The sequence below is a fragment of the Trichechus manatus genome, unplaced genomic scaffold (assembly GCF_000243295.1).
Source record: "Trichechus manatus latirostris isolate Lorelei unplaced genomic scaffold, TriManLat1.0 scaffold00097, whole genome shotgun sequence".
NCBI lineage: Eukaryota > Metazoa > Chordata > Mammalia > Sirenia > Trichechidae > Trichechus > Trichechus manatus.
This window is the reverse complement of record NW_004444033.1, coordinates 5,861,295-5,886,160: the sequence shown is the minus strand read 5'-3', so window position 1 is coordinate 5,886,160 and position 24,866 is coordinate 5,861,295. Positions and strand designations below refer to the sequence as shown.

Below are 24,866 nucleotides of genomic sequence, written 5' to 3'. Positions count from 1 at the left end.
AGAGGTAGGAGAAGGGTGAACAGGCTAGTGAAGGAAGTTAGCTTAATTCTCAGTTTAACACAGACAATGAGAGAAAAACAAAAGAAAAAAAGTATTTTTAAGAAACACAAATTTATCTTCAAGATAAAAATGAACTCCTACAAACACATTTAGTTGAAGAGTTCAAATATTTCAGAAAATGCAGTTTAGTAAGACCTAACAATGACATGAGAATTTTGGAAGTGAGGAATAAATTGGAGGGGGACAGATATTTTATGAACTTTTTTCTCTTACATTCTTTAGTCACTCCTTTGAATTCACATGACAAGGGGGAAAGAATACTTGAATCTCAATTCCGGCAGATTATCAACTAGATTCATCTGCCTTCCTTTTAAAATAGAACTGTATTCTTACATAAAGCTATGATGACAAAGCTATCAAGAGGCTGATCTTGAGTGAATTCAACATGTCCTTATGTTCCCGGCCAAAAGGATGCTACGATAATACAGTTTGTATTCTTAACTAAATCTCTGTATTCTTAATTCAGAATTCCTTTCTGATGTATACTATATGTAGCTACATACTGATAATGAATGTGTTTGTAATTAACAACCAAAACCCATGTTTACTGACTGCCATCAAAAGTTTCTTTAAGTATTATCAAGGAAAACCACGTATGGCACCACATGCAAGAAAACGAAAGCACTTTCATCTAACTGCCATAGCAGAGTCAAAGGTTCAGATTCCCAGAGAAGAGCTCTTCCAAGTGGCAAGCAACTTCCTCTCAACTTCTTTTGTAGATACCAAATACTGGGGCTTTTGCTGGGTCTTTCTATCTATTATGAAGGAAAGGGAAAAAGGGCTTGCACTGTAGGTTCTCAAAATTCAATTAGAGTTACACAAAGAATTGCCTAGTACAATGAACATTTAAATTTTCAAACAAACAGACTTCCATGCTGAAACAAAATAGACATTCCTTCCTCTCTTTCTATTCACCTTATTTTAGCCAGAGTTGAAATCCAACTAAGACTTAAAGAATCTAAGTGAAGAGGTGCCAGGAACAGGGACTATCATCAGTAAAACTGACATGCATATTCAGTAGGACAAAATACTACATTCATTCTCTACCATGTTGTGAATGATAGGATTCACTTAGAGAAGAAAGCTTTGAAAATTAAGTAGTAAAATTTATGCCACCATATACTTTTTACTATGGTCACTCTATCCACAGAGCTGTAACAATATGAAAATACTATGGACTGAAAAAGGAAAATAAAATTTAGATACTATTAACTTTTTCTTAATATTTAAAGAAAGGTATTCAAAAACAAAAACAAAAACAACAAACCTGTTGCTGATGAGTCGATTCTGACTCATGGTGACCCTGTATGTTACTGAGTAGAACTGCTCCACTCGGTTTTCCTGGCTGTAATATTTACAGCAGCAGATCACTAGGCCTTTCTTCCGCAGTGCCACTGGGTGGGTCCAAACCACCAACCGCCAACTTTTTAGGTTAATAGCCCATGGCAAACCCCTCGCACAATTCACCTTAAAACACTCGGAAGCAATAAATGCTTTCAAATACAACTTACATTACCAAAGTAAACCAGTTGCCATCAAGTCTATTCTGACTCATGGTGACCCCGTGTGTTTCAGAGTAGAATTGTGTTCCATAGGGTTTTCAATGGCTGTGACTTTTCAGAAGTAGATCACCAGGACTTTACTTAGAGGTGTCAGTTAGTAGCTGAATGCTGAACCATTTGTGCCACCCAAGGACTCCACAACCCACATTAAAGAAACTGAAATAAACTTTATGAAGTTTTACTCTAGTGAAGGTGCTCTTAATTTCTGAGTCAAGAATCCCTTCGATAATTAGAGGTCATGAACTCCTCCCAGAAAAGTATACATATACACAAAATTTTACATACAACATTAACAGATTAAGAGCTCCTGCTCTAAAAACCTTTAAAATGCATACCTCAAATATTGACCGGGTTTCTTTAAGCTATATTTCACTACTTACGCACCAACTTTGTAAAGATGGGAACTCTAGGTTCTTCAAATAAACTCAGCGAAAGTCATTCTTTACTACTAAGCCTATCAGATCTTCATCAACAAAATTCTTAAATGTGTTTTAATACTTTTTTCTTAAAATATTACAAGTATATTTATGGTTTCCCATAAAGTAAAACATCAATTAGGACAGTGCATATAAAAGATGAAGCAAATATACCAAAATCATAATGAATGTGGAATTATGGGTGAGTTTTTTTTATCCCTCAACACTGCTTTTCAAACTGTTTCAAACTGTTTTTCAAACTGTTTAAAATTGTTTTAAAATATTTCCATAATGCCATTTTGTCAATTACACACTCACCAAAAAAAAAGTTCTCTATGTATATATAAAATTCTCTCAGCATAACTAATCAGTATATGTTGTATATTTGCATCTTAAAATGAATGTTATATAAATAATATCTACTTTATATATAAAATACATTACTTCATTTAACTCACACAATGGGAACAAAAACATTCCCATTTTTATCGATACAACTCCTTCAAGATCACACAAAGTCAATGGTGATTGAGCCAGGACTTAAATCCACATCCCCCCTCCCTAAACTCAAGCCCCTAACCCCTATATTTGGTTGCTATATCAGTAAGATTGAAGGAGAAAAGGTTTTTTCAAAGATTTATGATAATCACAATCTCTTTGAAGATGACTGAGATCAACCTGATGGTGGCAGTGCAGCAGGGCTCATGGTGAAATAAATCCTTAAAGTACATCAAAGTACCTCAGTAAATCATGCTATTAGTAGTTTCATAATAGCAATAGAAGGACTTTTAGAAAATTCCAAGGATACCACACATTCTCTTCTTGTGCCCAAATTAAATTCAGAAAGTACCAAGTGGTTACCCTAAAAGATTGCAAAGATTTATATAACATTTAGTTTTTCCTACCTAGATCCCAGGGTAATGATAACTATAGCTTTAAGAGGCATAGTGTATATATTATAAAACAACAAGCAGAATCATTTGAAAATTTGAATATGTTAAGCTATAACTAATAAAATAGATTCACCTCAGAAAAAAATCAACATATAATAAATAGCATCATGACATAAACCACTTATGGAAGTTTACATCAATATCTGAGTACAGTTTCCAAGTAACTATTTCTCTTTCTACTTACAGGAAAATGGACTTTAGAATTTCAATCCAATTTAACAAATATTTAGTGCCTTTCTATTCCATACCAGGCTCTGTGGCCATAAAGATAAGTAAGGCAAGACCCTTCTCACTGCCCCCTCAATAACGTCACAGGGGCAGGCACAGGGGCTGAACGGACAGGAATGGGATACACAACACCTACACAAGCAACTCTAAAACTACGTGGATATTACTGTAGTAGAAATAATGGTATGAACAATGTGCTTTGTAAATACAGAGAGGGAATGATTATTCTCCCTGGACCTGTTCCCTGAACTCCAAACTAACATATCCAGCTGCTTACTTGGCACATCTACTTGAAAGTCTAACTGGCATCTCAAGCTAAACCTGTCTAAAATCAAGTTTTTGAACAATCCTCCATGTCTGGTCCTCCTAACGTTTTACACACCTTAGGATATGGCTACACCATCTTTCCAACTGCTTAGGCCAAAAAACACAGTCATCCTTAACTCCTCTCTCTCATACCGCACATTCAACGTATCAGCAAATCCTGTCAGCTCTATCTTCAAAAATACATCCAAATCTGACCAATTCTCAATACCCTTACTTACCCTTATACTCTAGTATAAGCCAAGGCCATCATCACTTCTCATCTGGATTATGGCAATAGCTTCCAAAAAGTTCTCTCTTTTTCTGCCCTTGGCCCAATTTAGCCTGTTATTATGCAAAATCAGTTCATAGTTCTTCTCAAATCCCAGCAACGACTTCCCATCTCACTCCGAATAAAGACTAAAGTTGTTACAATGGATTAAAGACCCAACACAACCTGGTCCCCCAACTCCTTCTATGGGAGTTGCTGGGTGATACAAAGTTAAGTGCTTGACTACTAGCCTAAAGGTTGGCGGTTCGAATCCACTCAGCGGTGCCCTGGAAGACAGTCCTGGCTATTTACTTCCAAAAGGTCACAGCCTTGAAAACCCCATGGAGCAGTTCTACTCTGCACACTTGGGGTCAACATGAGTCTGAAATGACTTGATGGTAACTAACAACAACAACAACAACTACTCCTCTGACTTCATCTCATACTACTCTCTTCCTCACACTCCTCTGCAGCAACAAATAATCTGGGTAAAAAGCAAAGAGCAGGGGAAAGGTAGGCAACAGTTTACTCTGTAATAATAATATTTCAATCATGAACACTAGCTGTACAGAATAAGGAATTTTATTTGAAAAAATTTAGATTAATACCTGGTTCAGGAGTATTTACCATGGAACGTCAAAAATTAATGAAGGTATTAACTCTTAAAAAAAAAAAAAAATCAGGTAATGAATCATCCCAGAAAATGACACAAAGGCAAACAGACAAAACTTTGCACACAATTTCTGGAATCCCATGGACCCCCTTAAAGCCCATTCATGAAGCCTTACCTAAGAAAACAGCAATATTCGAAAGAAAGAGAATGGTGACAGTGATAAATACATACAGCAATGCTTAGCTGAAACAAAAAATGAGGACTGCCAAGTTATTAGACTTTTGAATAGTGTTTTTGTTTTCTTCCGATCACAGCAGATTCCTTGATGACCTACCCCTACAACCAGAGACCTATGTAAACTTAACCTTAACCACAATTCTAGAGTCTTGTAAAACTTCCAAGCTTTTCCACAACTTGTCTCAGTCCTTTCCTTACATTTTTCACTGCTTCTGCACAACTGAATCCTCAGAAACTGCCTCACTTCTGTCCTACATTATTCTGGACCCCAAAGATAGTCAAATCACCAATTCTTAACAAACAAACAAAATTCAACTCTCAACTCGATTTTACTAGAGAAAAATAACTTTACTAAAGATTTTGGTGAGGGAAGACAGAGTCAAGTCACAAAGTATGGCATTCTGCCACTCTGCTGCCTCCATTCCATTTATTTCTTTCTTCTACAACCAGAACTGCTCAGCATTTCAACTTGTACCTCAAGTACCTTCCCAAATAAATATAGTTCCCTTCCTAAAAGGAATGCTAGTGAATAAAATTTTCTGCAATTTATAACACATATATTAATCACAGAAAATTTTAATACTATATTTTAAAGAATAAAATATAAAACCACTAGTAATTCTGCACCCAGAGATAATAAACATCAAAATCTTGGTACTTCTCCTTTTAGTTTTTTATACTCTCTAGGGTCAACAATAATTTTTAAAGGAATCATCACTTCTATCCCAATTCCCATTTCAAGATATCAAAATATAGATGAGAGGTCTCAGTATGTTCTGTAAAATGTATTTTTAAAAAAATTTTAAAAAGCAAAGAAGGCAGAAAATGGACAAATTTCTAGAAACACACTACTTACCTAAACTAACACAAACCAAGGCAGAAAAACTAAATAAACCCATAACAAAGGAAGGGATTGAAGAGGCAATTAAAAAACTCCCAACAACAACAACAAAAAAGCCCTGGCCCAGATGGCTTTATTGGAGAATACTACCAAAATTTCAGAGAAGAGTTAACACCAGTACTACTAAAGGTATTTCAGAGCATAGGAAAAGGATGGAATATTTCCAAACTCATTCTATGAAGCCAGCATAATTCTGATAACAAAGCCAGGCAAAGACACCACAAAAAAAGAAAATTACAGACCAATATCCCTCATGAACATAGGCACAAAAATCCTCAACAAAATTCTAGCCAACAGAACTCAACAGCATATCAAAAAAATAATACATCATGACCAAGTGGGATTCATACCAGGTACGCAGGGATGGTTCAACATTAGAAAATCAATCAACGTAATCCATCACATAAATAAAACAAAAGAAAAGAATCACATGAACTTAACGATCGATGCAGAAAAGGTATCTGACAAAGTCCAACACCCACTCATGATAAAAACTCTCAGGAAAATAGGAATAAAAGGGAAATTCCTCAGCATAATAAAGGGCATTTATACAAAGCCAACAGCCAATATCATCCTAAGAGAGAGACTGAAAGCATTCCCCTTGAGAACAGGAACCAGACAAGGATGCCCTTTATCACCACTCTTATTCAACACTGTGCTGGAAGTCCTAGCCAGAGCAATAAGGCAAGAAAAAGAAATAAAGGGCATCCAAACCCTTAAAAAAGAAGTAAAAGTATCCCTATTCTCAGATGATATGATTTTATACACAGAAAACCCCAAGGAATCCACAAAAAAACTACTGCAACTAATAGATTTCAGAAAAGTAGCAGGATACAAGATAAACACACAAACATCAGTTGGATTCCTCTACATGAACAAAGAGAACTTCCAAACGAAATCACCAAATCAATACCATTTACAATAGCCCCCAAGAAGATAAAGTACTTAGGAATAAACCTAACCAGAGACATAAAACACCTATACAAAGAAAACTACAAAACCCTACTGCAAAAAACCAAGAGACCTATATAAGTAGAAGAACATACTATGCTCACGGATAGGAAGACTCAACAGTTTGAAAATGTCAATTCTACCCAAATCAATCTACAGATACAATGCAATCCCGATCCAAATTCCAATGGCATTTTTTAACGAGGAGAAAAAAATTACCAACTTCATATGGAAAGTGAAGAGGGCCCAGATAAGTAAAGCATTACTGAAGAAGAAGAACAAATGGGAGGCCTCACACTACCTGATTGTAGAACCTATTATACCACCATGATAGTCAAAACAGCCTGGTACTGGTACAAAAACAGATACACAGACCAATGGAACAGAATTGAGAACCCAGATGTAAATCCACCCACCTATGAGCAGCTGATATTTGACAAAGGCCCAAAGTCCGCTAAATGGGGAAAAGACTGTCTCTTTAACAAATGGTGCTGGCATAACTGGATATCTATCTGTAAAAAAAATGAAACAGGACCCATACCTCACTCCATACACAAAAACTAACTCAAAATGGATCAAAGACCTAAATATAAAATCTAAAACAATAAAGATTATGGGAGAAAAGATAGGCACAACGCTAAGGGCCCTAATAATGGCATAAACAGTATATAAACCATAACTAACAATGCACGAACACCAGAAGCGAAACTAGATAATTGCGAGCTCCTAAAAATCAAACACTAATGCTTATCCAAAGACTTCCCCAAAAGAATAAAAAGAGAATCTACAGTTTGGGAAAAAAAAATTTGGCTATGACGTAAAAAATTTGGTCTAATCTCTAAAATCTATAAGATACTGCAACACCTGAACAATAAAAAAAGAAATAATCCAATTAAAAAATGTGCAAAGGATATGAACAGACACTTCATCAAAGAAGACATTCCAGTGGCTAACAGACACAGGAGGAAATGCTCACAATCATCAGCTATCAGAGAAATGCAAATCAAAACTATAATGAGATACAATCTCATGTCAGCAAGGTTGGCACTAATCCAAAAAACAGAAAATAACAAATGTTGGTAAGGTTGTGGGGAGATGGGAACTCTTACACACCGCTGGTGGGAATCTAAAACGGTACAACCACTTTGGAAAATGATATGGCACTTCCTTAAAATGCTGGAAATAAAAATACCATACGATCCAGCAATCCCACTTCTAGGAGTATATCCTAGAGAAATAAGAGCTGTCACACAAATAGATACATGCACACCCATGTTCACTGCAGCACTATTCACAATAGCAAAAAGATGGAAACAACCTACATGCCCATCAACAAATGAACGGATAAACAAATCATGTTCATACACACAATGTAATACTATGCAATGATGAAGAACAATGATGAATCCACAAAACATCTCACAACATGGATGAATCTGGAGGGCATTATGCTGAGTGAAGTAAGTCAGTCACAAAGGGACAAATACTGTATGAGACCACTATTAGAAGAACTCGAGAAAAGGTTTAAACACAGAAAAAAGCATTCTTTGCTGGTTACAAGGGTGGGGAGGGAGAAGGAGGGAAAATCACTAACTAGATAGTAGACAAGGGTCAACTTCAGTGAAGGACAACACACAATACAGGGGAAGTTAGCACAACTGGACCAAAGCAAAAGCCAAGAAGTTTCCTAGACACATCGAAACACTTTGAGGGACAGAGTAGCTGGGGCTAGGGCCTAGGGACCATAGTTTCAGGGAACATCTAGGTCAACTGGCATAACACAGTTCATACTCACTTTGGTGAGTAGCGTCTAGGGTCTTAAAACCTTGCGAGTGGCCATCTAAGATACGTTTATTGGTCCCATCCTACCCGGAGCAAAAGAGAATGAAGAAAACTAAAAACACAAGGAAAATACTAGCCCAAATGACTAAAGGACCAAATAAGCGAGGGACTCAACCAGCCTGAGACCTGAAGAACCAGATGGTGCCTGGCTACCACCAATGACCACCCTGACAGGGAACACAACAGAGTCCTAGACAGAGCAGGAGAAAAACGTAGAACAGAACTCAAATTCATGTAAAAAGACCAGAATTAATGGTCTGACAGAGACTGGAGGAATCCCCAAAACTGTGGCCCCCAGATGCTCTGTTAACCCAGAAATGAAACCATTCCCAAAGCCCACTCTTAAGACAAAGATTAGACAGGACTATAAAACAAAAAATAATACACTTCAGGAACGTGCTTCTTAGTTCAATCAGATAATATGGGAACAAATGGGCAGCTCCTGTCCAAAAGCAGGATAAGAAGGCAGGAAGGGACAGGAACTGGTCAGATGGATACAGGGAACCTGGGGTGGAAAAGGGGAGTGTGCTGTCACATTGTGGGGATTGTAACTAATGTCACAAAACAATACGTGTATAAATTTTTTAATGAGAAATTAACTTGAGCTGTAAACTTTCACCTAAAGCACAATTAAAAAAAAAAAGGAAGAACTCCACACCAAAATGTTTTACATGCCATCTCTATTACTCACTAGAATGTGGTTCAACCTTTTCAATCTCAACGTTCACCTATAGTTAGTAAGGCTTCCTTACCGTAAGAAGTAATGGTAACACTGAAAATCAGGCCCATCTATATTAATTGATTATTCAGCTATACCATACTTTCGGTTTTCAGTTCCTTTTTAAGGCTAAATATCTAGTTTTATCACCGCCTATGGGCCCAAATAAAGAATGACCCAGCATCCAGAAAGTTAAAAACAATAGAGCATTGAAACAGATATAAAATGGTTCTTTAAAAAGTCCTCCACTAATACAATAGTCCCTAAACTTTGTATGGTAGAAATATGGCTTAAAATATATTTCTAAAGTACTTCTATACCCACACCTCACTTATTAACATGGTTAGGTTCCAAAGACCAGATCATTAAGAGAAAATCAGCGTTGTGCAAGAGTTGGGACCATGTCCTTTCTTTGGCACTGGTCCCTACCCCCCCAACTCCTTCCCTGTCACTCACTACCCGCTGGGTGCCCTGGCATGTCTTGGGATGTGTGTGGTGTGTGAGCCCACCTTCCCCACCACCAAGGAGCCAGCAGGGTTTGGGGGGTAGCGGTGGTAGTCGGGGATTGCCCGAAGCCTCTGGAACAGCAGAGGCCTACTATCACCTGACCCCACTCCAGGACTCCACACAGACTACTGCGCCTCGTTTCTTCACCTTTCCACTCCACCGGCCTCACCCCGGAGATAGGCCTTGGCAGTGGGCCTCTCCAGGGCCTGCGGGCAGGTGAGGCCTGGCCACCTGGGCCCGGTGGAAGCTGCGGAAGTAGCAGACAGGCCTCTTTGGAAGGAGACTTCCAGGCCCCCCACCCGACTCCTGTGACTCCCACCGTCTCCTTGCAGCCTGCCTACCCCACTCACCACAGCTGGCCCAGCTGGCTCCACCTGACCTGGGTAATACTAACCGCAGGCCCGGGTGGCCTCGCTCTCTTTCACAAACCTTGCCCTACTTCTCCTCTCATCTCAGCTCATTAATGCAAAACACAATCGTAAATGCAAAATGTAGGATAATGAAATAGTTGGTAAGTGAAGAGTAGGTGTACTACATTCTATAAAATAGTGCCAATACTAGAAGTGCTGATACAAGCCAATTTTTCTTTGTAGATGCAGTATTAACCTATAATATACCCTCAGAGGCTATCAAAAAGAGATTACTCCTTTAAAGATCCCATCTGGAGTAATATCCCATGACTATAATTATTCTTACTATGCTTTCTTATAATTATTGTTTTGAAAGTAAATCAAATAAATATTTCACTGAAACAACTACTCTCCTTGAAATATTTCTTAAAGGACATGGGGGAAAGAGCCTTTACCACCAACAGTATACTGAAATCCTGCCTCTAATGCATAAAACAAAATATGTGGACCTTTATCATTCTAAGTATTTCAGTTGAAGGCTCTGATCTGAAAAGTTAGCTTTTAATCCTCAATAGCTTTGCTCACACTAATCTCTGCGGTGAGATATGTTATCATTTGAATCCTTTTAATTTTCCACTTTCAAATTTCATGGGTTATAAAAAAGGAGAAAACAATTTTTTTTCTCTTTTCTTACACATGTACTTTACCTATTGCATATGGCTCATTTCCCATCATAATTAACACAGTTGTTATTAGCTGCTGTCAAGTCGGCCCCCAACTCATGGTGACCCCATGCACAATGGGGTCAGACCATTGTGATCCATAGGGTTTTTACTGGCAGATTTTCAGAAACAGATCACCAGGCCTTTCTTCCTAGTCTGTCTTAGTCTGTCAGCTCCACTGAAACCTGTTCAGCCTCACAGCAACACATAGTAAATTCTATGAAAATTCCTTCTGCCCCCAGATAAAGTAAGCTTTAGATGTTAAAGTAAACTGCCAGAGATTTCACATTTAAGGAAAGTATGACTCAATGGCACACAACAACAGCATTTTGCTTAGAAAATTAAAGGAGCTATTCAAGTACTCTATTATATTATTAGCAAAAAAATTTTTTTAACGGTTTAATATTTTCATTATGGGACTGAGGAAGAAAATTTCACTGTTCAAAAGAGGGAAAAGGCTTCTATCATCTAAACTCAAATTTTCATCTCTAGTTCCGCAGTTTTTAATTTTTATGGATTTTGAAAAAATCTGTATATAAATCTGGTTCTTTAAGAAATAAGCACAGGTAAATTTATTGGACTCTCATGCAGAAAAAAGCGCTGAAGACCCTATAGCTGATTTAAACCTACTCTTATAGGGGGAAAGGGCCCTAGGGGGAGGGACCAAGATTAGAAAAGCAAATTCCTACGCTTTGAAACGAACCTTTTTTTTAAAGAGACCCTAATAATACTTCCACGCCAGCTCAAAGGTAACTACAAATGTAGTGGTTAATTTTAAATAGAATATTACAATTTCTTTTCTCACTACTTACAAAAAATTATGAAAAGATATTAATGCTAAGAAGATTTGGTATCCACACTGTAATAATTTTTATTCTTAATTATTTAATAATGCGAATCTACAAAAACAATATTTTTATTCCCAAAGCACTATGAGTCAGCATAACACAATAACAGAACTGAGAATTGGAAAAAGTAAAATATTACTTGGGTGGATATATAGGCCCTCTATGCAGTAAAATTTTCTAAAATCAAGTAATAAAATAAAATTATCTTAAATTCTTGGTATTATTTGCTCTTCAGGCAGTAATTTGAAACCTATTACAATATTGCCATCGACCTATAAATATAATGGTATTTAGGCTTCCCTAACTAAAATAGGCTATAAAAATCTAAGAAAAATTTTTAGTACCAAGCTTCACAGTAACATTTAAACGACATCAGAGAAGTAGAAGCTAAGACAAATTATTTACAGGCTTGTGAACAGTGTCTAGCAATTAATGGACCTACCAACACTTATCTACCTAATTTGACATTCTTTCCTCTAAAATATATCTTAGTTCTCTTTTATCGCAAGAATTGCCATATTACTGAACTAAAATTTAAAGGCACTGAAAATCTAGAATTACACGAGTGTTTTCCATGAAAATCCAACACCTATAAACTCAACACACATTCACACACAGTAACAGGCTACACACTGCATTTCTTTTATGCTATCTAATTTCACCTGTACTGTAGCCTTCCCTCCCTCATTTGCCACTCTTGGTTTAGGTTAAGCTGGTGGTCAATGCTTATTTCCTTTGCTGCTTGGTTATAGCCAAGAACACTGGACTTTTGTAATGAATGGAAGGAAGTGTATTTAGTTTACCTAATGTTAAACAAAATTTTTTTTTAAAGATTTTGCTTTGCATTGCAAGTGTTACCTGTCTGAACATCGATGACCATTTGATGGCCTCCTCGCATTCCTGGTCGGTTATCTTCTCCATCACCTAAATGAGAAAAAATGCTTTCTTTTAAAGGGACAACAAAGAAGAACTACAAATCCAGAAAAAGTTCATTCATAAGCCTATAATGAGTAGCAAAAATAAACTATACTTATTCTTTCAAAATATTAAGAACAAGTAAAATGACTAATAAAAGAAGGAATGTGACTTAAAGCTATGTTTTAATATTTATCTTGCTCTTTTTCCTAATGCTCTCAGGTTATTAATGTACTCAGAGGCTATTTTCAATTTATTTATGATCAATGCCATAAATGAGCAAAGACAGGATATTCTACAAAAACATAAGACAAGCTGAAGGTAGCAAAAATTACAGAATTAAATCTCAGGTCTATATTTCAGGTATAGTATATATTAGTATAATGAGCAGCTTTAAAGTTCATAAAACTAGCTACTGAAAGCTAAGATGTTATCAAGTTTCATAACAATGATAATTTCCTTACTGTATTAATTTTGTGCCAATATTTCAGAAGTTAGTTCCTGCAGAATTTATCAACTATTTTATCTGAGTAGTGAGAGAGACAAATGTAAGATCTGTTTCACTTTAGTTCTTATTTCTATCACAGAGCTTAATGGGCAGGTTTAAATATAGGCAGTGAAACTTTCAAACTTCTCAAGGAGAAAACTATTGTTCAATTTCTATCTAATCTTATATAACTTCATTTCAATGATTCAAAAGGTTGTAGGATTCTAACGTATTACTTGATATAAGCCAGAAAGTGTAAAGTTTTATTTCTAACTCCCCCATTAATTAAAATATATTAAGTCTAATACATAATATAATGAAGTATAAGGTTTCCCTTATCTGTTTTTTCCTATGTAAAATAGGGAACATTTCATTTCTAATTTCACACAAGTACTATGAAAAACACTGAAATGTCAGTTCTGTTATACAGAACATAAGATACAAAGTTGCAGCTTTTCATTATTACTTTATTCAAGGGCTAATCATTCAGAAATTTATTGCAAATTCTTCCTCCTTTCTAATAATTAAGTAGCCTTTTAGATTTTGCAGTTCATTATCATTGAGGCTTTGTCCTTTCTTCCTGTCTCCCTCCAGTCAGTCCTGCCACTCTCAAGAGATCCATTAAGAAAACACTAAAATAAATTTATTTTCAGTATATTTGCATTTTATATACTTAATCCACTAGTTTGCTGATAAAAAATCACAGTATGTTCTGATACAACATGGTTTCTTTGAAGACAATTACCTTATGCATGACTGATGAATAGAATGATGTTGGTTTAATACAGAAATCATACAGGTTCATAAAAGTTTTTTCCAGTCTATCAATGTTTTAAAGCTATCAGGAAAAGCTTTCTCACAATTAGAGAGAAGATCTTAGCAATATATGAACAGCATAAGGAAAAAAAGCTAAACATCCACTACCCCCCTTTAATGCAAATAGTTACATTAAAGAATTGCTATACTTTCCACCCTGATAACTATCTGGCAAAGCAGCTAGTGCAAATGAAGAGTGACAAAAAGTCCCTCCGTATGAAAACAAAGGATTAGTGAAGAAGACTACACACCCTGGATCACATGTTAAGTTTTGATGAAAACAAGTTTTATGAGAAGCAAATGCCTTGTAGGATCTACATCTCAAAGAAGGAAGCATGAGCCCTGGCGCTTAAGGCTCCAATCTTACAGTGATGCTCAATGCAAATGCCTATAAAGATTTAACTGTGCTAGCATTTATTTTTACTAGGGTTATTACAGTAGTTTTTATTAGCATCTGGTTATGGTCTTCCCCATTTCTATTTTTCTTATAAGGTCTCTTAGGCTTAGTAAGCAATTCCGCATAACTGAAGGTTTTTCAAGAATGCACATATTTTATTACAACACAATTGCCTATAGTTCTACATAATTTTCTCTATGAAAGCAGTTTATGATGTATTCTGTGTAAAAACTGCCCAACTTTCTATTATGGCAGTAAAACAATACAGTTTCAAAGAAAATTCTTATAAACTAACTTTGCCATCTAGCTAAGGAAACTATGTCTTCTTTTAAACATCTGCTTTTTGTTAAAGACAGTATTATGAGACATGAAGTATCTTAGGAAAACTGAAGACATTAAAGCAAAAGTACCCACAACCTGGAAGGGTTGGATTACCTTTGGTGCTTTTTGGAATGATCTGACTCCATCGTGGCTTATATTCCTGTTGACTGATATACTGATTGAACAAGCCATCTGCAAATATCAAAGAATGAGAGAAAATCACACCCTAAGCAGCTTACACTTTTTATTAAAGATAAAAAATTTTAGAAACCTACATTAATAGAAATTACTAATATGTCAGCTAATACAATCATTTTCATAAAATATGCTTCACTTCAGCTTTCATGCTACCCCAAATAAAGTTATTATGAGTTAACACAGCCATGTATACAATTTGCTTTAGTAGCAGCTCATATTGAACTTATTATGTTTCCCATCATTATTGTACCTATCAGATACCACTGCACTCAACTGTCAAGTATGTGACAATAACAAAGAGTTTCAATAGAGACCTCGAAAGGAGAGTCATCTGAGAGAAAAGAAAGACAGGACAGTTTAAGGCTGCAGAGCAAAAGCAACAGAAAACAAAATAAGATACAACTATAAATCTATTTTACTGAAACACAGACTTGTGTATCTTTTTAAAATCATTTTTGGCATTATGTAAACACAAATGAGAAGAAGAAACGATAATTACAGGTTGGGAGAATCATATTTAATTCCCTTCTGTGATCTCCTATCACTTGTCTTTATTTCAACTACCAAATTTTTAATCTTTACATCCTGTAATGAAATGGATGCACTGTGCTCCAATCTCTTCTTATCAAAAGTGTTTTGTGCCAAAACATTTGTCACTAGTATACAAGAGAACTACAGAAGGAAATAAGGGCTTCCACAACTGTGGTCTAGGCCCTTATAGCATATCTTCAGGGGGAAAAAATAAAAATAAAAAAACTAACTCTTTAAAGTATAAAATTCTATTATTACATAGAGATAAAAATGCCAATAGCAGTAATAGCACTAGTAATAGCTATCATTTAATATTTTCCAAATGCCACACTCCATGCTAAGTGTCTTACCTCATTTAATTCTAAAAACAACCCTATGAACTAGGCATTATCATCTTTATTTACAAGTGGGGAAAAGTATATTCAGATAAATTAAGAACTTAAAGTTAAACAGTTCTTAAGTGGTGGGGCTGGGATTCAAATTCCACTTGCTTTATTTTTTCCTGAGTCTGTTTGATCAATAAATTCCTAGTCTGCTTTTAAAAGGTGTTGCTTCTCTAGTTACTATAATGGTCATGGAGACTGAACTACACACACATATTCATTCTTCCCCAAATGATTATTAAGCCCTAATCCCATGCCCCTCAATGAAGATTAGTTTAAGAATGGTATGGAACCCAATTCTGGCTAATGAAACATGAGCAGTCTCCTGCAGGACTTCTAGGAAATGTATCCTTATCTCTAAGCATACATACAGAGAAGAAAAATCTAATTTTATTGCTCTAAACATTTTCTTATCTGTATGCTATAACCAATTTGGAAACCCTGGTGGCGTAGTGGTTAACTGCTACAGCTGCTAATCAAAAAAGGTCAGCAGTTCGAATCCACCAGGCGCCCCTTGGAAACTCTATGAGGCAGTTCTACTCTGTCCTATGGGGTCGCTATGAGTCGGAATTGACTCGACAGCAATGCGTTTGGTTTTATTATTTTTTTTTAATAGACAATTTATAAAGGTATTAGAATGAAGTCAAGTATACAATGATGACAAGAGGAAAAAGTGGATCCACAATTTATTTTAATGAACAGTGTTTCCTATCATATAATCCACACCCCATAGACTTTTCTGATGATTCTTGCCCCACCCATCCTCCTTTGGCCAATACTCTTCTCCCATTATAAGAATTGGAAATCCTTTTTCAGATAAAAAGTTGTGCGGCTCTTATTAATAGCAACGATATGATGATAGTAAAAACATTTATAGTAAATTTAGAATTACATAGAAATAAGGCAGCGAACTATCCAGCTTAAAAAAAGGCACACAAAAGTCAAAGAATACTTAAAAAAAAATTAAACAGAGAATATAAAATTATTCAATAAGGACAATGATTTTTAAAATATACATTAATTCCATATAATGGCTAACTGAAGAAGAGGAGAAAGAGGAAAAGATGGGAATATATACAAATGAACAGAAAATTGAGGGAGATAAGAGAGCTGCAGACATGAAAAATACAAAGCAAAAACAGAGAAAATTAGGAAAGTAATAAATATCACATTTTTTAATAGTAACCAATTGCCATATGACCTAAGTCTTCATACTAATTAGTTACTTGACTTTTCATAAGTCAAGTTTCTTATCTGTAAAACTGGAGTTTATGAACTAGGTGGGGTCTGTGGTTCCTTCCCAAGCTGTGGATGCTAGGATTCCACCACTGTTAGAACCAGTATATTTAGTTAACTGTGTATATCTGGCTGATTCCACCTCATGCTCATCTTAGAAAAATCTCCATCTCTCTTCCCTTAAGTCTTCTGTGACTGTTTTGAAAGAAAAATCACAAACCCACTGGGGGAAATTCTTCCAAGGGCTCCTAAGGCAGTTATCATAGCAACAGTTCCAATGAGATGAAGGATCCTAACCTTTAAGTCATTCCGAACATTGCAAGTAAAATTAAATTCTCTACTTGCTTCTTCAACTGAGCCTTCTATCTTCACTCTTCATAACCTAGAAAGCTTCCAAATACCCTACCCAGCAAGATCTTCATGCCATTTCTCTTCTAGCAAACAAAACTGTCCTATAAAAAATATTACTGACCTAAGAAAATGCTGTTTCCAAGTCAAAAAAGCAAATTCTCAAACATAATATACATAATTCTTGTAACATAATTTTGTAAAAGCATACACACACACACACACACACACACACACACACACAAAGAGATGGGAAAAAATTACAACACTGACATACATCAAAAAGTTAAAAGTGATTTTCTTTGGTTGGCAGAATTAGGATGATTTGTGTTTGGCTTTCTTTTTTCTTTGCGCTTTTTTGTTTTCCCAATTTTTTTTGCATGGAACACTGTAATTACCAGAAGAAAAACCACAAAACAACTAAATATGTGGAACTATTTTCTAAACTTTGGGAGAACTTTGTAACATATTGTTACTACCAACATAAGCCATTTTCATATCCCTTCTCACCCGAGATGTCTCTTCTTTACAGATCACTAGACATATCCACCTTTCTACAAGCAGCGCTTTGTACACTGACGTTAGCTTGTTTTAACAAGGATAAAGAGAGCCAAATATGCCAAAAGGTATTTACAGTCAGGCTTGCAGAGGATAAAACTTCCAAATTTTAAAAGATTAAATATTCCAAACTTAAAATAGTAGATATTATGATGAAAGTTAAGTGACCTTTGTGTAAAATAATCCTAACCTTCTCCTGAATAATGATAGTTGATAGCACAGCATCAGAGATAGTATGTGCTCACTATGCAATAAATGCTTACATAGAAAAAAGGGAGGCCTTTCCTGGCAACATGGTTAACATCTCCTTTGAGTCATCTTATTGTTACTAAGTTTCTTACAACATTAAAATAAACTACTCATAAAACCCTACTTCCAATAAAGCATATTTGTAGGACATAACGGAGCCTTGACAAGTCACATCATTTTGCACAGAGCAGTCAAGTGAACAAAGAAAAAAAATTGCTTTGGGAACTCTTTAATGTGCTTCTTTAGCTCCCTAATAAATTATTTTCGTCTTCACCAGTCTAAAAGTCACACAATTCTCCTTGATGCTTCTTACTCTTTTGTGGAGACCACTCGAAAACCTGAAGAAAATTATTTATATGTAGCATTATCAAATCTGGATTTTTTTTTTTTTCTTAAAAGATCCTAGTAAAGAAGAAAGGATTCACTGGTATAGAGTATGTACTGTGAGGCAAGACACCATATTGGTTAACTCATTTACTCCTTTAAAAAAACCCATGCAATGGTCATTATTAACAATTGCACAGATTAGAAAACCTAAGTTCAGAGAAGCTAAATAACATGTCCAAGGACTCAAAACAAAAAGGTATGAAGCCCAATTCTAAAGTCCATATTCTTTTCATCTCTTCACAGACTGCATAATATACATATAGGTACACAAATAACACCGAGTGGTTTCTTAAATTACAACCTGAGATAAAACACTGTACTAATAGACATGGCAAAATTTACCTATTCAATAACACATGAAAAAGAACAAGACTTTGTGAAACAAAATTCACCATACTCGGCCATTCCTCTACAATATTAAAACAACTCCAATATAATAAAACAGGAACAAAAGTAAAAAGAGGAAATATACTATTTATGATTTGAAGAAAGGAATGCAATCCATCACTTAATAAACACTTCCTGGCTACTGTGGGTGAAGTTTCTCTTTGTTTCCTTTCTTTTCTGGAACACTGGTTTGCTACTACTCCAGATCCCTTACCAGAAACAATTCTGTCAGCTGGAAGTTGTTCCATATGGGCAAGGTCTAGTTTAAGAAACTGGCTGTTCTATCAAAAACCAACAACAACAAACACCAAAACAAAAAGCTGCTTCTTTTGGAGAAACCATTGCTCAACATAAGACACACAAAAAAAAACCTGTTGCTGTTGAGTCGTTTATGACTTAATAGCGACCCTATAGGACAGAACAGAACTGCCCCACAGGGTTTCCATGCAGTGGCTGGTGGATTTCAACTGCTGACCTTTTGGTGAGCAGCCGAGCTCTTAACCACTGCGCCACTACCAGGGCTCCAACATAAGACTAAGAACTAGAAATTTATAAATTTCAGCCCTCTCATCCCCCGCCCTGTCACCAATACACACCTCTCCCCTCAACTGCCTAACTCTGTTACTACCTCTTGATACTCATTTTATAACATTAAATCACATAACCACTCCTAACAAAAAGTACTGCAAAGAGTTGTTAAAAAAAACTATGTTGCACTTGGCAGAGAAAATATGCTAAATTAAAGGTTACCCCATTTAATCTATTCTACTACATATTACTGCCTCCTGCCAGGGAAACTGGGTTAATCAAATAACTCAATAAATAGTCAACAATATGAAGATTGAATTTGTAGCAGCTTACAGTTAGTTGCTATTCTCAGTGAAATAACATACTTAAGAATTTTCCTTTAAGCATTCAAAAGGAAAAGTAGTAATACGAATGTTTACTAAGGGTTTGGTAAATGGTAAATTGTTTCAAAGCAGTATGAGGCATGCTAAGAAAATTAAATTTTTTAAATAAAAAGTTTAATTTTTCAAAATCAAACAGTCATAATCTTAAGATCCCTTGAGGCACTCGATAAAAATGCTGCAACCTTTAAAGTGAGGTAAAGATTTTTTTAAATACACTGCTTTCAATACCTCATTTTAATGTAAAAAAACTCTCTATGACTTTCAAGATCTAAAAACAAATGAAAAGTTGACACTTCTACATCCCAAAAAATCTCACGATCTTCTCTATATTTCTAATTCTTGAAAAGTCTTACTAAAGCCTTTGGTTTGGGTAGGCCTGTCTGTGGATATTTTACATGATGCAGTGAAGGAACTCAGGCCCTCTGTTGTTAGTGCCATTAAGTCAGTTCTGACTCATAGCGACCCCTGAAAACAGAATGAGAAACAGAACAAAACACTGCCCGGTCCTGTGCCATCCTCACAATCATTGTTATGCTTGAGCCCACTGTTGCAGCCACTGTGACAATCCATCTCTTCGAGGGTGTTCCTCTTTTTTGCTGACCCTCAACTGAAACCTTAATGACATAATCATCTACAAAATATGACAACACCCATTACATTGTTTTGAAAATTCTCAGAAACAAATTTAAGAAAGAAGCATTTAAACATACCTGTGAACCACTCAAGTTAAAAAAATAACTTCCATGTTCTAAGAGGAAGTTAGACAGTTGCTAATATTTCCATATGTCTATTTTTGAGAAAAATTCTAATAAAGCAGGAAATCAAAAGAGTCTAATAAAACTATTAAAATATGACTTAGGAGAAAGCACGGTAAGACCAAGTGGTTAACAATTTTCAAGCTATTTAACAAAAATCTCCAGATCTAATATCACCTCGTTTTTTTCCTACAATTATGATTGCAAAAAATAAACACATTTCAGACAGTCCTAACTCAGTACAAGCTGTTCTTGTCTCCAACAGTGAATACTCTTTTAAAAAGTCCATGATTAAAAATGAAACTTAGGTATTACATAAAGCTTTTACAAAAGAAAATGTCTTATGTTCATCTAGGATCCCTGCTTACAGCACTGTTGTCTATACCCAAACTTCTGGCACACAGACTACAGTACGGTTGTCTACATTCAAACTTCTAGCACACTGATTTCTCACTCAAACACTGATTATATTCAAACGAAACCATTAAAAATGCACTTATAGACAAATATCTTGTAGCGTATAAGAGCCTTTTTCATAATCCAGAAATGATAATGGCTGGATCACAACAGACTTTTTAAAAAATCTGAATTGTAGCAGGTTATACTAAAATATAACTAACAAACTACAATATGCAGATGACACAACCTTGCTTGCTGAAAGTGAAGAGGACTTGAAGCACTTACAGGTAAAGATCAAAGACCACAGCCCTCAGTACGGATTACACCTCAACATAAAGAAAAGAAAAATCCTCATAACTGGACCAATAAGCAACATCATGATAAATGGAGAAAAGATTGCAGTTGTCAAGGATTTCATTTTACTTGGATCCACAATCAAAGCTGATGGAAGCAGCAGTCAAGCAATGAAACGGCACACAGCATTGGGCAAATATGCCGCAAAAGACTTCTTTGAAGTGTTAAAATGCAAAGATATCAGTTTGAGGACTAAGGTACGCCTGACCCAAGCCATGGTATTTTCAATCGCTCATATGCATGTGAAAGCTGGACAATGCACAAGGAAGACCCAAGAAGAATTGATGCCTTTGAATAATGGTGTTGGCAAAGAATACTGAATATACCACGGACTGCCAAAAAAACGAACAAATTCGTCTTGGAAGAAGTACAGCCAGAATGCTCCTCAGAAGCAAGGATAATGAGACTTCTTCTCATGTACTTTGGATATGTTATCAGGAGGGACCAGTTCTTGGAAAAGGACACCATGCTTGGTAAAGTGGAGGGTCAGTGAAAAATAGGCAGACCCTCAACAAGATGGACTGACACAGTGGCTGCAACAATGGGCTCAAGCATAACAACGATTATGAGGATAGTGCAAGACTGGACAGTGTTTCGTTCTGTTGTACATAGGTTCACTATGATTCGGAACTGACTCGATGGCACCTAACAACAACAACATACAACAATAATCAATATTGAGAAACTAAACTAGTTAAGTATTTACTAGGACAGTAAAGTATAATGGTAAAGAGTATGGATACTAGAAGTAGACTACCAAAGTTCGTATCTTAGATCTGTCACTCTCTAGCTATGCTGACTTAGGCAAATTATTTAATCATTCTCATTTATTAAATGGGGATAATAATAATACTTACCCTAGGAGGTATGTATGAGAATGAAATAAGTTAATTCATATAAAAGGCTTAAAGGAGTAGATGGCACGTTGTAAAGCACTCAAATACATGTTGTTATAATGATGATAATGATGTAGAATTTGGAACTCCACTTGGCAGGAAGCTAACAATCTTTAACACACTGAGTGAGAAATATAACTTATCAAAACTGACACAAACAAAACAACCCTGAACAGTCCTAAAATGTTTAAAGAAATTGAATCAACAGGTAAAAATATACACGGGGCAAAGAGTCATTCTCTTATACATAAGGTTGCCATGAGTTGGCACCAACTCAAGAGCAATCAGAAACAACAAAGCAAACTCCAAATACAGACAGCTTCACTGGTAAATTCTCTTAAACATGCAAGAAAGAAACAATTCAAATCTTACACGTATTCAGAGAAGAGGAATGAAAGGTTAACTCTTCAACCCATTACTAACCAGTAACATCAGCATAACGCTGGTACTAAACATGAAGAAAAAAATAAAAGAATGAAAAACTACAAGAATAATCCTACTAACAAAAGTAGGGGAAGAATCCTAACAAAATATTATTAGTCAATCTAAATCCAAGATATACAAAAAGATTATGAAAAAGTATATCTGAGAAAAGCAAAGTTGCTTTAACATTAGAAAATCAATCACCGTGATTCCATGCATTAATAATTAAACTAGGAAAAAAATCATAATCTCAAAATGCAGAGAAAAAGTGATACAATTCAATTTCCATGTATGTCATCTAGGGATCTGAGACAGGCATTTCCAAAAACACTAGGTCAAAAATTGCATTTAACAATGAAATGTTGTTAAGCATTCCTTTTGAGATCATGATCTACACAAGCCATTTTATAAATTTCAATATCAACTCCTCACGGTAGCTAAGACAAAGGGCATTCTCAATCAAAATCTCAACAAGATTTGAAAACTACTCAAAAAACTTCTAAGGAGAGACTCTACCGTATGATTAACAACTACTGCATAAACCACAAGGAGAAAGGGGGGAGAAAAAGAAGGGAAAGGACAGAGAAAAAAGAAAGAAAGGGGAAGACGAAGAGAAGCAGGGAGGGGAGAAACGGACAGCCAAGAAGGAAGATGAGAGCTCTCGAACTGAAATGGCAGGACCTCCCTTTTTATCACAAAAGCACATTTTCATTTCTATAGCAAATAAGATAAATTCCGTAATGCAAGGTTTTCAGAACAAACTTTTACCTCTTTGAGTAAAAGTTTCCTGTTCTTAGGTGAGTATTTTCATCCATCATCATGGGATTCTATCTTTTTTTCCCTGGCAGTGTCAGACAGGGAATAGCAATCATTGGTTCAGGAATCACCTCTACTGAAATTAAGGATAAACGGGGGGATTTATCTAGGCAAACAGAAAGCCTATTACAAAATAAATATAGCCTGACACTTTCTTAAAATATAGACCATACTTAAAGACCATACTAATACACTAAAATTGTTTTTGCTTCCTCCTTTATAAGAAGCTTGATAGAATACACTTCTGATTCCCTAAACTTTCCTACTTCGCAGGCAGGAACTACTTGCCCTTCTCTGCTATGTTTTTAGTGGAGCAGAAGCCAAATGACTGCACTGTTTACTTCCTTATTTGTCCAACAAATCATCATCAGTGAAGTCAGCGGCAAACTGAACAACCCTGGAAGGAATGTTTATTAACTAAGCGGTGTTCCAAGCCAGTTGTGGAGAGCCTAGAGCAGTACAAAAAAATATGACTTGGCTCTACATCTCAGAAGTAGATTTACTACTAATTTTCCCTAAACTTGGTTCCCTTCTAGAGCCAGAGGATAAGTCAGTTGGCTGTAGTAATCAGAGCTGTACATGACTTTAAAAGCTTTTCCCAACCACGTATACTACTAAACAGTTTTAAAACATGATGGTTTTTAGCCTAATAATTATGTAAATAGGAAGATCAAAGAAGAATTGACATCTTTGAATTGCAGTGTTGGTGAAGAATACTGAATATACCATGGACTGCCAAAAGAATGAACAAATCTGTCTTGGAAGAAGTACAACCAGAATGCTCCTTAGAAGCAAGGATGGCAAGACCAAGTCTCACATACTTTGGACATGTTATCAGGAGGAATCAGTCCCTAGAGAAGGACCTCGTGCTTGGTAAAGTAGAGGGTCAGCGAAAAAGAGGAAGACTCTCAATGAGATGGATTGACACAGCGGCTGCAACAATGGGCTGAAGCGTAACAACGATCGTGAGGATGGCGCAGGAGCAGGCAGTGTTCCGTTCTGTTGTGCACAGAGTCGCTGTGGATCTGACCCAATGACGCCTAACAACAACAACAAATTACATAAAGTTGGTTTTTCGTTTAATTTTCCCTTAAAATGATTTCAAATACCTCAAAGATAAAGATTTAAAACAAAACATAAAATTATGGTGCCTTCCTCATCCTATGATGTTAAAAAATATACAGAATTCACTCTCAGAAATGGCATGCATACATACATACTTTCACTGGTGGCATCTAATTTTTTGGTAAGAGATTATCATATTTGTTCTATCTTTTATACTCCGAAGTATACTCTATTTCAAACATACCAATCATTTATTCGTAAGCATCATCATCAATTAAATAAGCAGCAACAATGTACAAGGCTAAGAGGTAGATATGTCATTATATTTAATGCAGTAGAGCTGGAAGCAATTCATTTAAGCTAGTGTTAAATTTATAAACTCCAAGAAGGCAGTACTGTTTCTGTTTTCTTTAGTTGTAAAATACCCAGCCCAGTATCTGATAAATATGAGGACTTAATAATAGTGGATGATAATAACAGCGATAATATTAAAATATATGAGAGCAGAGCTCTGAGAGTCTATTGTTCTATTAATATCACTGTTGTTGTTAG

At 35.8% G+C, this 24,866-nt stretch overlaps 1 protein-coding gene across 7 annotated transcripts in view; it reads right to left on the bottom strand.

Annotated features, from left to right (window-relative positions):
* The window catches only part of MKLN1 (muskelin 1), a 343,250-nt gene that overhangs the window by 71,254 nt on the left and 247,130 nt on the right, over positions 1–24,866 (bottom strand). For all 7 annotated transcript variants that reach the window (XM_004382685.1, XM_023737113.1, XM_004382684.2 and 4 more), the window contains 2 exons: positions 14,533–14,610; positions 12,341–12,406 (listed from right to left, as the gene is read on the bottom strand). In XM_004382685.1, the coding sequence (XP_004382742.1) occupies positions 12,341–12,406; positions 14,533–14,610 (144 nt within the window). The remainder of the gene's footprint in view (positions 1–12,340; positions 12,407–14,532; positions 14,611–24,866) is intronic.